The sequence below is a fragment of the Pollicipes pollicipes genome, unplaced genomic scaffold (assembly GCF_011947565.3).
Source record: "Pollicipes pollicipes isolate AB1234 unplaced genomic scaffold, Ppol_2.1 Scaffold_1219;HRSCAF=1420_pilon_pilon_pilon, whole genome shotgun sequence".
Classification (NCBI taxonomy): domain Eukaryota; kingdom Metazoa; phylum Arthropoda; class Thecostraca; order Pollicipedomorpha; family Pollicipedidae; genus Pollicipes; species Pollicipes pollicipes.
The window spans coordinates 1-13,609 of NW_023595892.1; the positions used below are offsets into that span (position 1 = coordinate 1).

The 13,609-nt window shown below is 52.8% G+C and overlaps 1 protein-coding gene across 2 annotated transcripts; it reads right to left on the reverse strand.

The window, feature by feature from the left end:
* Positions 1 to 2,440: 2,440 nt before the first annotated feature.
* LOC119090998 (sarcoplasmic reticulum histidine-rich calcium-binding protein-like) lies at positions 2,441 to 13,203 on the reverse strand. 2 transcript variants are annotated; one of them, XM_037213803.1, is made up of 7 exons: positions 13,001 to 13,203; positions 8,656 to 8,806; positions 7,759 to 8,009; positions 6,918 to 7,051; positions 6,208 to 6,304; positions 5,352 to 5,608; positions 2,441 to 2,562 (listed from the first exon to the last, which is right to left on the reverse strand). In XM_037213803.1, exons 2-6 carry the CDS (start codon positions 8,797 to 8,799, stop codon positions 5,410 to 5,412), a joined length of 825 nt encoding a protein of 274 aa, XP_037069698.1. In that variant the 5' UTR covers positions 8,800 to 8,806; positions 13,001 to 13,203; the 3' UTR covers positions 2,441 to 2,562; positions 5,352 to 5,409. The 2 variants fall into 2 exon arrangements, with proteins under 2 accessions (XP_037069698.1, XP_037069651.1); XM_037213756.1 differs by having other exon boundaries at positions 7,759 to 8,012.
* Positions 13,204 to 13,609: the final 406 nt, after the last annotated feature.

The window sequence follows — 13,609 nt, forward strand, 5'->3', positions numbered from 1 at the left end:
GCCCGCCTGTGACGCGCTCAACTTACGAGTTTAGCGCGCACAGGTGATTATTTTGAGTGTTATGAAGTGGGCTGTGGTCATCGCGCCCTCCTGCATTCCCCGTGGCCTCGATCATTGGTTGCTGGGATACGAGTCTGTGAGGCACGAGCCATGCCACTCGCTCGAGCTGTGCTCCCGCCCGTAAAGAAGTGCTCATCAGGAGCGCAATCTTCCCCTCCAGCAAACTGGAACAAGCAGTTGTCCCGATGTGGAGTAAGCGGATGTAACTTTTGTCGTTCTTGGAAGACTATTTCAGCGCTTCCGGACGTTTAGCTGATTTGCTGAAACTGCTGAGTTGCCTGGGATTAATGTCATTGAGGAGGATCGACTGATGTTTTATGGAGCGGTGTGGGTCGGTATACGGACAGGCGTTCCCAATCGGGTGGAATTCTCGTGAGGAGGAGCAAAAGAGTCTCAGTGGGGAGTTGCTATGCAGCCGAATCATGTCTGAGTTAAGAAAGCGTCAGCATGAAAGTGCTGAGTAGAAAGTGATGCTACATGCTCTGTTACAGTAGCCAAAGCGCGGTCAGTATGTACGCTGACATGAAGGGATAACGCATGAAGAATATACGGGTTTAATAGCGTGATTTTATTTCTATTTAAATTCGCATTTACCCGGGAACACCAACCCGGAGTCTCCACCCCAACAAACGTTCTAATTCGCCGTAATGAGGCGTTGCGTTTTTACCGCTTGTTTGCTTAAAGGCGTCACAGGCCAGCATGCGCAGAATTGATGTGTAAAACAGCTGGTGGAACACGTTCAGATTTTCTGCTTTTCCGAAATTGATTTGCGACGTGGACCGTCTTGCCTGTCGTCTGGACCGTGTCGTCGGACGCACACTCTCTTGTTGGCGACAAATAAAGTCCCGATAACGTCCGCATCCCTGACCATTTGATCCACATCGAGAACGACGTCCAAGTTGTGGTCTGATTTGATGGTGACTTCGCGGCGCCGCCGTGGTGGGATTTGGACACAGATGGTCTTTGCGGTTGAAATTAATGCACGCTTCAGTGCAGTATCGCTGAGCCGCCTGAAATGTCCAATAAGGTCGCCGTAGGTTGCGCCGGTCGACCCGTGAAGGCCTTATGACCATATCAGGCAATTGCAGCGCATATCACGGGCGAGGATGAAGCCCGCCGCGTGAACCAGTTGGCACAGCGCCAAATATGGACCACCTGGCGGCGGATTTCGCGTTCGCTCCGCAGAAATAGTGCTCACGCGGTCCATGAACTGTGGTCAGCTGGTGACGGGCGCAGGGAGCAAGGCTACCGCGGGTCGACCGTGACGTGGTTTTGCGTGTGATGACGAACTTCTCTTCAGTGCTAGAGGCCGAAGCAAGAGTTATCCGTTATACTGGAAGTGCTCTTCTGTGGTGTTGGGAATTGTTTCCGCAAACGGCTTCGTGAGCAAGATTATTGTCCCAGGGACATCCAATGGAATGTATCTTTTTAAACTTTTGTGCGCTCCCATTATACAAAAACAAATAGCCAAAAACTGCAATCAAAATATTTTGGTGAAACGCCGGAAATAACGCCCTGCGTCAGCAAACTCATGTACCCAACCACACCCCAAAATTATTTTACTTGGCAAAGTTCTATCGTGGAAGATCGGTAATCGTGGTAAAATTATGTTCTCCGTCCGCGTCGTCGATTATGGTAGAATCTGCAGACGGCAGCTAGGCTCATGATCAGTCACGGAAATTGACGTCTCAGGAATAATGTATTAGTCATGTTCTAGTCATTGGCGACGGTGCACCAACCTCTAACGGCCGCCGTGTTACAGGTGTTACGCACCAGGTCAGCGCACCGTCCACACTCGGCACCGCGACCTTTAGTCGACGTTATGTCTCTACAGTGCCCAACTCAATCACACAGCGGGCGTTTCTCGCATAACCAGCACAATAATTATACATTTGACTGTTTGGCTAAAGTTGATCACTGCGTTACCTGTGCCTCGTGTTGCTCACTGCACCACGCCTTTGCTTCTAATCACACCAATAATAGCATGCCGTCATAAGTTACTATGGTTACTCACAACGCTTCACTCGGGACGGAATGACGAGCAGCCACGTTAACCCCAGCGACGATTCCGCCGCCCGCCTCGACGTGACTCGAGATAGCTACGATATGTTAACGCAGTCGTTATTCGGACCCATGTTGGCACGGGGGGGGGACACCCAGCCCCACATCAGAGACCATCACAGTTGGACCACCCATCTCACTGCCGGACGCTGAGGGCTGATCAAGGGCCGGTCTGCAGATCGGCGACCTGTGCCGGCATGTGGCAGGCTGGCGGCTGGCAGCTCGGATCAACGTAATGCGACGCTACGACGGCCAGTAGGGGTAGGAGATCGACTCTGTAGTCGAAAGTCAAGTGATCATGTATGCGGTTATACCACACGCATGCGTGAATGTTACTACACTACGGAGAGCCGCCGCAGTCGCTGCTCGGGAATCCTTGCCGTCGTCTCCTGTCGTCTTCGTTCACGTCTGCTCTGTTCCTTGACTCCAGTGGTGAGACGGCTGTGGAATTGACGCTTCATCAATGTCCATTGCAGACTGTGCGACAGTGGGTGCCTTTGCTCCTCAACGTTATCAAACATTACATAGCCTAAATGTTAGACAAACATTACGTGGGAATCTGTTCTCGCAACTGCAGCAGCCGATGACAGTCGGACAACAGTAGACCGTGGCAGCAGCACTTTTGTCTGCGCGCCTTCCGACCGGGTCTGATTCCTGCCTTACTTCTGCCCCCAGAGTCCCATCCCCACCCCCAGTGTCCCAGCCTCATCCCGGTGTCCAAGCCCCAGTGCCCTAGTCCCATCCCTAGTGCCGAAGCCCCATCCACAGTGCCCCAGTCCCATCCCAGCGCACCAGTCCCATCGCCAGTGCCCCAGTCCCACCTGTAGCATCTCAGTCTCGTCTCCGGTGTTTCAGTCCCATTTCGCGGTGCATCAGTCGTATGCTCCAGTTACCCTGTTTCCGTCCTCCAATGGCCTCAGCCAGTCCCGCCACCTAATACTGTACCGTAGTGTCTCAGCTCCGTCCCCAGTGCTCCAGTTCCAGCTGCGGAATGTTTTCGATACCGCCCAGGATCTCAGTCCCGTACTCCCGCGTCCTAAAGCGCATTCTCAGGGCTTCAGTCTCTTACTCCTTGCCGTGCCTCAATCCCACGCCCGAGTTTCTCGCCCCCCCCCCCCCCCCTCTCCTCCCTCCCTCCCTCCGCACCTTCTCCTACCCCAGCACATGACTCTCGCATCCCAGTGTCATGCTCTTGCTCCCCCGCCACTTCCATTGATTTGTTCCTGCCCCTCCCCCAGTGGCTCATACCTAGTGACCCAGTGCCTTAGTGCCGGTCCCTGAGGGCCTGAGTTGCGTCTTGCGTGGTCTCGGGCCTTTACCAACTGCCTCCGTGGTGTATTCCTGTTGTTCAGTGCCCAGCGCGGTGTCTCAGCTCCCCACCCGGGTCGAGCGTAGACCAGAAGCATGTTCGTAAACCAGGTGCAGATATCGCAAATGTTCGTATTTTCCCAATCGCTCATTTTCCTAGATGCTGATTTCTGTATTGCGGATGTTTGCGCCTCAGATGTTCGTAACCACACATGTCTGTGTGTGCAGATGTTCGCACTGCAACTGTTCGTAAACGCTGGTGTTCTTATCGCAGGTGTCCGTATGGTAAATGTTTGCTTGTGTAGATGTTTTATCGCAAATGTTCCTAAGCCCGAAAAAAATTACGCTGGGAAGTTAAGAAAGTCGCACGAGTGGAAACAACGGCGGTGTCAATCCAACTCTCATGACACCGAGGCCAACGCATTCCGCGCTTGCTGTGTTTGCAATTGTACAGTCTTCTAGCCCACGGTCTCTCCCTTCTCATAGTCCTTCACGAAGGTAAGTCCATGGCAATGAGTCACGTCACATTCAGGCCACCAGCTTCCATCTCTCGTGAACACCGCCGATATGGTTAAACCAAGACGCCATAGATGGGCGCGGCCAGACAAACGGCCGTTGCCATGGAGATATCGAGCCATTGCGCGCTGTTTTAGAAAGATCGAGCCCGCCAACAATTAATTTTTGTGTCTTGATATGGGCAGCGTATTCTGCTCATGCTAATCCATGTTAACTTCTCTGTTTTCATTATGTTATCTTTACAGCGTAAAGGGGAAACTGCTTTTCTGCAAATCTCTTCGGCTTTAACACTGGCTCAACAAGCGATGAGTACACCCCTGGCAGTGCTTACACAACAACAGTATCGGCACTGCTTCCCTTATTCGCTGCTTTATCCTCCACTCACACAACGACCACCTTATCCGGGGTAAGCTGTATGCTTCAGCCAGGAATAGACTGAAGTACCCCCTTCCCCACCCTCCATGGCGCAAGCCTCGCCCGAGCGCCCACGCCCTGCCCATTTACCGATGACGGGTCCTTATGGGGGAGTCCCAGTAGCAGCACTCCCAGTCGTAATATATATATATATATATATATATATATATATATATATATATACCATGTCGGTGGCGACAATATGAAATCAATACTGAAGTCTGAGGGTAATTGGGAAGGTGACCAGGATCCCTACATATTTATACGGCATTAGGCGCCCTATCTGAACATTATTATGCCCTCTTATGGTACCGGTATCGTTCGCTTACGAACGTCTCTGGAGCGGGCATTTGAGGGCACAAGTTAACGACAATGGTTTTTCATCCGAACGTTTGTGCGCATGAACATGAGCGTTTACGGCATAAGCGTTAGGAACATCCGCAATGAGGAACGCATTTGCGGTGCAACATCTGCAATGCAAACATTCGCGACATGAACATTTGCAAGTACGAATATTAGCGTTCACGGACGCCTGCATTGCAGACATCTGCGAATGCGCCAACAAAAATTTGTGTGCGAACTTTTCCGTGCGAATATCCGCCTTACGAGCCTGTGTCACGGAATCGGACCGTACATCTCAGTCAAATGCCCACGTCCCTTTTAACAAAGAGTGGCACACGACGCGCTCCCTTCCCCCCCCCCCCCCCATGTATTGCAGCAATTGCGTAATGAGCGAGTGATTAGCGCCTTCGGCTCCACGGGGAGGCCTGAGTTCGAATCCCAGTTGTGCCACGACCCCTGGGTGCTTATATGGCCATTGCAGTCAACGGCTTTACATAAAAGGGCACGCGACGGCGTTCATAGTGGCCCCTTACAAAAACAGCGATTGCTTAGGGCGCAAAATCAGCCTGGAATCGAACGCATAATCTCGCGTGAGAGCCCGGCGCTCAGACCGCTACGCCATCACGCCACCAGCGTACTCGCGCCCTCACCAGTAGCAGCTAGCGGCCGGTGACGTCTCGGTACCGCTGCGTGTCGCTGTGCGCCGCCTCAGTACCGCTCGGGCTCCCGGTACGGCTCGGATGGCTTCTCGGAAGGCTGGTAGCCCCACTGCTTCTGCCAGTGGTGGGTCCAGTACAGCTCGCCCTGATCGTTGGCGCGTTGCGCGTCCTTGCACACCCAGACGCAGTACACCAGGCAGAAGATGAGCGCGCAGAAGCCGCCAATCAGCAGCGCCAGGCCGATGAACCTGGCCGGCGACGCGTCACGTGTTACGTAATTGGCAGACGTCAGTGAAACGCACCTATGCGTGCACGTGCGCCGGTGTGTATGGTGGGGAACACTGCGTGTGTGACCACAGCTAGCGGTGCGGTCTACTTGAAGAGCTCGCGGTATACCTGTGCGGGGACACGGCATGTGACCCGAGTAGGTATTCCCGCATGCCGGCAGGAAGGGGCTCTGAGAAGCACATCTGGTTTATCCGCGGCCAATGACTCGATGCGCGTCACAGCACATGACCCTGCGTGCACGAGAACACGGTGCAGGCACCTGGGCAGGGCACGGCACGTCCGGGGGATGCCTGAACACCGAGTTTTCTCAGCGGTATACGGGAGAAGAGTTTGGAAATGGAAGCATCAAGCAGTCGAACCATCAACTACCTGAGACCCCGCTGCGTTGTGTGCGATGGCTCGGGGCATAGTGGCTTAGAAAAGGCGACAGTTTCACATTAATGAATTGTTCACATTCACTGCAAGACGGCAGTGAGAAAGGTAGTAGTCCGCCCGCGTGCCTGCACAGAGGCACGAGCACCACCGACGAGTCTCAGGCCTGAGCCGCGTGAGCACTCACCATACAAACGGCGGATTGAAGAGCTGGAGGATGATGACAAAACCTAGCGCGATCAGCAGAATGGCCAAGTTCAGCAGCAGCATGAGGCAGCAGACGCCTGCAACAGAGCGGGCCGTGTCATAATTACCCTAACAGTCAGCTAACATGCGACGCCTCAGGTCTCAGTCCCCGGCATGCCCGGCGCGGTTTCAAACGACAACGGTCCAATTAAAGCCAGGGGCAACGTCAGCAAGGTCCAATCAAAGCCAAAGACAACGTCAGCAAGGCGACGAAGGCTGCGGTGGCGGACAACGTATGGGTGGCAATGCACGGCGGCAAAGCATTGCGATCAAGCGTGCGGCCGGTGACCATGCGCGGCTCTGAGAATCTGTGAACCCGTTGCCTTTCGCCGCACAAACGGTCGGAGTGGAAGACGAACGATGAAAAACGTTATTTTCGGGCACGTTATTTTCCACACCGCGTGAAGCCTGCGCTGAACGCGGTCGGCCACCTGCCGTCGGCTTTGCGACGCTGGTGAATGGGTACCGAAGAGCAGGGAAAAAATGGCCGATGCGAGCCGGCCTGGCTCCTATATTAGCCACCCGTAGCCACATGTGCGGTGCTAGTCCATCGGGGGCTATAAGATAGGCGAACGTTAGCTCGCAGAACAACATCTCCAACGCAGCACCCGGATGGCGCCCGGTCGCCGTGGTCCCTCATCGTGGTCCCACCTTTCGTGTTGGGGCAGCACGGGTGAGGAGCTGCCATGGTCTCCATCATCAGGTTGCCGTGGCGGGACGTCTTCGTCTTCATCGTGCCGTCTGAGACCCCGCTGCGGTAAGTGCGCTGGCTTGGGGCGTAGTGGCTGGAACAAGGCGACGGGCCGACATTAATGAAACCTGAATGTGACTGATGAATCACAAAAACACGAGTGAATTGCGGACATAAATACTGAGGCATGCACATTACAAGCGAAACAATGACGGACCAAACAAATACGTCTCTGTATTTTCTTCGCTGCATCAGGGTTTTAATAGGGACGCCATATGGCCAGGGTAGCCGGCGCGCCCTACGTCCCAAATCATCAGCATAACCATCATCATCATCATCATCATCATCATCATCATCGGTCATGTGCTGTTCGTGCTTTCATTTCGTTCATTCTATTCCCGTGCTTTCATTTCGCATGCACGTGCTGGCTATCGGCCGAGCGTAGACCAACTGAGCTGGCTTCGATGGCGAAGGACGTAAGGCGCCTGTCTGCGACACACACAGACACTTGCCTGGGCTACTCGGCCTTCTCACTGGTCAGCGCGACTCGTCTTTACAGCTCCTCTGATTAGGCATTGGTATACTGGTTACCTTGCGGCGAACTAGCCGCGTTTTGGTGACTTTACTCAGCCGTTGATGACGTGTTTCGTTCCCACGCCAACTACGGCACCCCACCCGCATCCCCACCCCCCACCCCCACTCCCACCTCTTCTCCTCCTCCCCCCACTCAGGTAAAAGCGCTCACGGGCACTGATTCCGTCCAACACCCACATACAACACTCCGCCTCCAAGCGTACTGACCTCATCTCGCTGACCGGGGGCGGCTGATGCGCCTCGGCGTATATCTCGCTGGCCTCGCGCTCCTCCGGGTCGTAGCGGCGGTCGTGGCCGCGGTCGTCGTCGTAGCGGCGGTCGTGGCTGCGCTCCCGTGACCGGCCGTGGTGGCCGCGGCCCGTGTCGTAGCGCTCCTGCTCGTGCATGTCGTAGCGCGGCGTGTCCAGGATGAACTCGCTCACGGCCCGGTCCGACGGCGCGCGCTCTGTCTCGCTGCGCTGCTGCGGCGAGGCGGCGGTGAAGGTTTCCCCAGCGGGAATCGGGTCCTGACCTCTCGACGTACAGACTCGACCACGTACGCTCTCCGTTTGTGACGGGCAGTTGGCTCGTGTCCGGCACCGTATCGTACATGTCAGCAAGCAGGTAGAATGTGCAAGTCGATCCATTTTAGAGATATCTATGAAAGATATCGAAAGATATCGAAGGTATCGTCCAGCCGTTTTGACGGGGCGAGCGATGTGATATCTGACTTTGCTGAGTAAGACGACCGGGACGAATAGTTTATCTGCGCCTAACCCGTGGAATCACCAAATACAGAGTGGATGTGCCGTAGCGGAGTATCATGTAGTGCTCGCCTTATTCGGGGGTTCGGATTGCATTACAGCAAATGACATGTTTCTCCTTTCTTTGGTCGTTGGCGTTTACCTCATCAAAAACCGCAGTAATTACATCATTAGGATAACAAGAAATGTGGAAAAGGTGAGACTGGGTAGCTAAATTTGTGGAGTCTGCAAGCATGGAAACGCCAAACTCCTGTCTGCCTAGCGACGGAAAATGGCCACAAAACGGTACACAGCCGTTCTGAGTTGTCCTTCCGCGATCCGGCGTTTGGCGCAATCTCATATTCACCCTCTCCCTCCCTACCTCGTCATAGTCGCGGTGCATAGCCCGCTGCCGGTGATCGTCATCTCGATGTCGGTAGCGCCGGTCGTCCTCCTCGTCCTCCTGGTACCGGTTCTCCACGTCGTCCCGATGGTGGCGCCCCTCGTGGCGGTGTTGGCGCGACATGGTCACCCTGGAACGGGCGTGGCGTCAGGGAAAATGCGGTCTGTTGGCGCGAAATGGTCACCCTGGGACAGGGGTGGCGTCAGGGAGAATGTGGTCCGCAATAGACTTCACATGAACATATATTTAAGACAGACATTGACTTCCAATAGTAGGTTGCAATGTGCCAGTGCGTGTCTTCGACAGCCTGTGATTTGTCCTGCCGTGCTTTCAACAAACCGACCCGGGGTTCCGTCTGGGTGATCCGTGTGCCAAAATGTCTTTAGGATATGTTTAATTAATGGCCAAGAAAAGTGTTAAATTTCAGCTTTCTAGCTGAAACAGCTTGGCGATGATGTAAGACACAAAAGGGAGCCGAGTTCCCCCCGTGTAAACATAAGGTTAAAAACTGAGGTAAAGAGAGAGACGATTTGCCGAAAAAACCAGCTTCAGGCACTAGAGAAGTAAAAAGAGATTGGAACACCTCCTGTTTCGGTCAGTGATCTCACCTTGACCTAGACAATTTTGAGGGTTGTGACGCAGAAAATATGAGATCGCGAAGCAAATCGCCTTGAGCCGGCAATGAACCAAGCCTTGTAACCAACTCTTGAGCCCTTATTGTGGGAGCTAGCGAGGTGACGTCACGATCAGCTGACCGGCGGACGTACAGCGCCTCTCGGTGAGTTATTTCCAGTTGAATCATGAGTTTCGAGTTTTGGACATGACTCTGAGTCAATATCCGCCTCCTCAGACTGCTCATCTGTCAAGTTTGAGTTCAAAGATGACCCCTGTAGAAAATAAATCAATCCAGTCGAGTTTGAGTGAGTCCCAGACAATCACGCGTCCCGCGTGGATTCTGAATGCGGCTGGCTCGACTCCTGCCCGGTTGACGCTGTGGGGATGTCATCAGCCCCATGCGTTGATGAACAGATTGGAACACACTCGAGATTGGGCCGTGTGGTGCTGTCGGCCCTCAAAGCCGTCCAGAATTAGAGGCCGGCGACAGATGGCGCGGCGGCTGGTCGTTTATTGGCGCCTGGAGAGCGTCGGACGCGGCCGGGCAGTGACACGATGGGGTCGGGTTGAGAGATGAGGGGTGAGATGAGGTGCGGGGTGAGAGATGAGGTGCGCCTACGGTGCGATCTGCGATTGCATCTGGGAGGGGCGGACTTGCTGTGACAGGGGCCTCACCGAAATCACCGAAGCTGGCCCCGGCAGCACCGGTCTATTTTATTCGCTGGTCCATGAATTTTGCTTTTGACGACGTAGGCGTCTCAGGAACTCTGGGTCGGGAACGATGGGCCACGAACAGTGCTTTTAATGTGTCTCATGTACCTCGCATGAGATGAATAAAAATTTATAGTGGACCACTGTCTGTTATTTTGTTTTTAGGAGTGCAATTTGGGTATCGCAATGGGCACGGGGTGGTTTGTAACTATCAACGGCCTTTTCACCAGGGCTTATTGGACCGCCATGTCTTCACATGTTTTCCATTCGCACGAAATCCGATCGATCGCACGAAAATGTGTGTTGCTCAAGCGGCTTCAGCGTATCATATCTGAGTTACAAACAGTTTTAATGAGTAACGAAGCAGGGCGCTCTTATCTCGAATAACTGCTGAATCTCTTTCAAATCCTAACTATTTGAGTACAAGTTGCCAAAACACCTCACGTAACAACCATTCGTGAAAACAGCTGATGTTCAGGTATCTGGCCTGCTGCTAGTACTATATTTTTCCTTGATACGGTTGAGAGTATCGAGACTGGAATTGTGAGATATGCGCTGATATGCAAGATATGCGCAAGATATGCATACCTACACCTCCCTACATATCCGTACCTACACAATGATGCGCGTAGCATAAGATGAAAATTCGGAGCAAAAGGTAAAAAAATATGGATGGGTTGACTACAGCTCATGAACGCACGCCCGAGTGGCCGGTTAAATACCGTTCGTTCGGGTGTGGGTCAGTTTGACGCCATTGATATCTCAAAAACTAAGCGAGCTAGGAGCACTAAATTCAAAGGAAGTGTTGACTCCTGCGTGAACTCGCTTGTGCTAAAACTTCAGGCTCCTAGCTTATGGCTTTCGTGTCAAATAAGGTCTAACAAGGTCAAACTCCAGACTGGTGTTCAAAGTGCCCCCAGACCTTCCGATGAACCGCCGTGCACCTAGATACCTACTCTAAGTAAAAATCACTGGTGTTTATTAGAGATCCGTGACCTATTGTGACCTTTCCAAGGCCATGGTTACCAAAACCATACACGACTGCTTTAAATTTTTGTCATCTGAGCAAGCATCAAGAATTACGCCAAGCAGTTTGTTCCTAAAAAAGCTTACCTGGGCCATTTTAGGTCATTGATCTATTCTGACCTTCAGAAATTCCAAGGCACATGTATAATGTGGTTCCTGTTGTCAATAAACTGAAAATGAGCACCACAAACTACCCCATCCAGCAAACTCTAGAGCAATAAAACAGGTCGGTTTTGACCTTGGTCTGGCCTTTATATCGCACCCCAAGTCAATGGAATTTGTTAATTCAATTGTTGTGTTGTCCATTTAAGTATCACAGAGATGTATGGCTTCGTCTAACGCTCCGTTGTTGCATCAAATTGAGCGATTCCCTTGAAATTGCCCTCGCGGAATCTATGGTTTGACTTTGACCTACTGTAGGTCAGTGACCTTACAAGGTACATCTAAATTTTGGATGTCAAACGATTTGCTATTTTGTTGTCTACAGCTATGCAGAATTTGGTGTGGCTACACCATACCGTTCGGAAATAATTCCGGAAAATATTCGGGGGTCAGGGCGTGGACGTTGGAGTGGCTATGTCTAAAATGTTTCCGACGTAGACGAAAAATGTTTTATCTCGGGAAAAGGGACAAGTTCTCCAGTTGAAATGTTGCAGACGTTTCATCTGGGGAACTCGTCTCTCTTGGTGCCATTTGATATGGTTAAAGCACAAAAATGATTCAATTTGCCAAAAAGTTAGTGAGGTCCGGACAATACCAGTCTTAGTAGTGGTCACGCTTATGTGCTGCTCTTTCGATCGAAAGATGCGTTGCTAGCCGGACGTTAAAGTCTCGCACGCCTCAAATGGACGCGTTAGACTGAACATTTGAATTATTGCTGAGTTTTTTTAGGCTTTGGTAGTTACCGACAGTGATCTTTCCACTTAAGACAATTTCATTCCGCACAATTTAACTTTTGCATTGTTAAGGACGTTTGGTCTGCATACTCTCAAACGAAATACAATTACAGTGATTCGACTTCCCGATTTCCAAGGGAATTCAGCGCAATAAAGAGATTAAATCATAAGGACGAGCCTCCAAGCGCTTAAAGTTTTTGCAAGATATGAATGAGGCATAAAGTACTCTCCAACAACGTGCATACGTCAAATGCCGCAGGCGATTCCTATTCCGGAGATCCCAAACATCCCCGAAAGGAAATCGTGTTCGTCGACCGGCCATCGAGGTTTGATTCACACTCGATTTGGTGATCATCTGCAGGCATAGCGGGGCAGGGTGCATCCCCCTGCGATAAGACTCGTCTCATTTCCGTAACTGCGCCTGCACAGTCGTCGCTGGGTGCGCCTGATGGCGATCTGCACAGACACCCAGCCTGCACCGCCGCTGGGCCCGGCCGCCGCCGAACGGTAGCGCAGGGAAACTGCAACGCCGTGTAGGAATGTAGCCACGCCTGCCGGGATCGCCCACACGGAGATATGTACCGAACACCGCAGGTCGCCGCTGCGCAGCTGCAGTCGTCTATGCAGATTACGCTGGGGGTTGGAATCGCTGGAAACGCATGGGCTATGTGCACCAATCTTGCCTTGTCACAAAGGTGGCAAAGGTGCCCCGTGCCCCTAATATGGTGTCGTTTGGCATGGCGTGGCATTATCAAATATTGATGAAAACATTTTCACATTCATAGGAGCATTTTCGCATGAAGTATCCCTGTAGTCTGTGCTTAGAAGAGCTTGGCGTTACTTCTAATTTGCTGATGTGTTTGACTCTAAAGGAAGCAGCAGATACCATGAGAAAATAACTAAGAATACATCCGGCGAAAGCACCCAAGGCTCAGGGTAAGCAGACTACACACCATCTTTTTACGCTTACACTTCGATCCAGTCATGCGGTTCAAAGCTGAAAGTGTCGCGCGTGCTCGCAGGTGGTGTGACCTCACAGCTGTCAGCTGAGCTGACCACCTGTCCGGCCGCCATACCTTGGCGCAGGGCGTGACCGGAGAGCCTGTCCGGTCCTTCTTCGCCGACCTGGTGTCCTGGAAGGTCACGAGTGTCCTCTTCCGCCGACCAGCACCACCCACCGGCCGCCGCACCCGCCTTCAGCGCCGCAGCAGCCCCCTGCGCTGCGCTAGCTCGTCGCCGCACGCCAGGCACCGTCACACGATGACTTTCTTGGGCTCGCCGCCGGCAGCGCCGCCCCTGCGAACGCCCTTGAAAGTGAAATCCAGCGGGCGGGCAGGGGCCTGTGCAGGATGTCGGTTACGTGAATGCACGCTACCCCGACCGTGAGAGGAGAGCGGGGCAGTGCAAAGGCACAAGCAGGCGGGGGAGTGGAGTACGCCACACTGACATTGCAGTTCGCACTGCCAAAGATATGACTGCGGTTCTGTATTGCGATGGAGGCAGGGGTGAAGTTTCCTATTCAGCTGGGGCTCCAACTTCCCTCAATTGGGCTTCAGCCTCCCTCTCCCCTCCAACTTTAAGAAAAAGTGAGCCAAATCCGAGGAAAACCCGGTGCGTTAGTGTGCTTTGCGAGCATATAGCAGTATTGTTTTACTGTTGAACCGTCAAACTTTGTGACGAAAGAA

Coding starts and splice junctions, on each gene's coding strand:
- LOC119090998 (XM_037213756.1), bottom strand. CDS start 8,799: ATGTCGCGCCAACACCGCCACGAGGGGCGCCACCATCGGGACGACGTG. Junction 7,052..7,758: donor CCCCCGGTCAGCGAGATGAG/GTCAGTACGCTT, acceptor GCCTTGTTCCAG/CCACTACGCCCCAAGCCAGC. Junction 5,609..6,207: donor TTCAATCCGCCGTTTGTATG/GTGAGTGCTCAC, acceptor GTCGCCGGCCAG/GTTCATCGGCCTGGCGCTGC.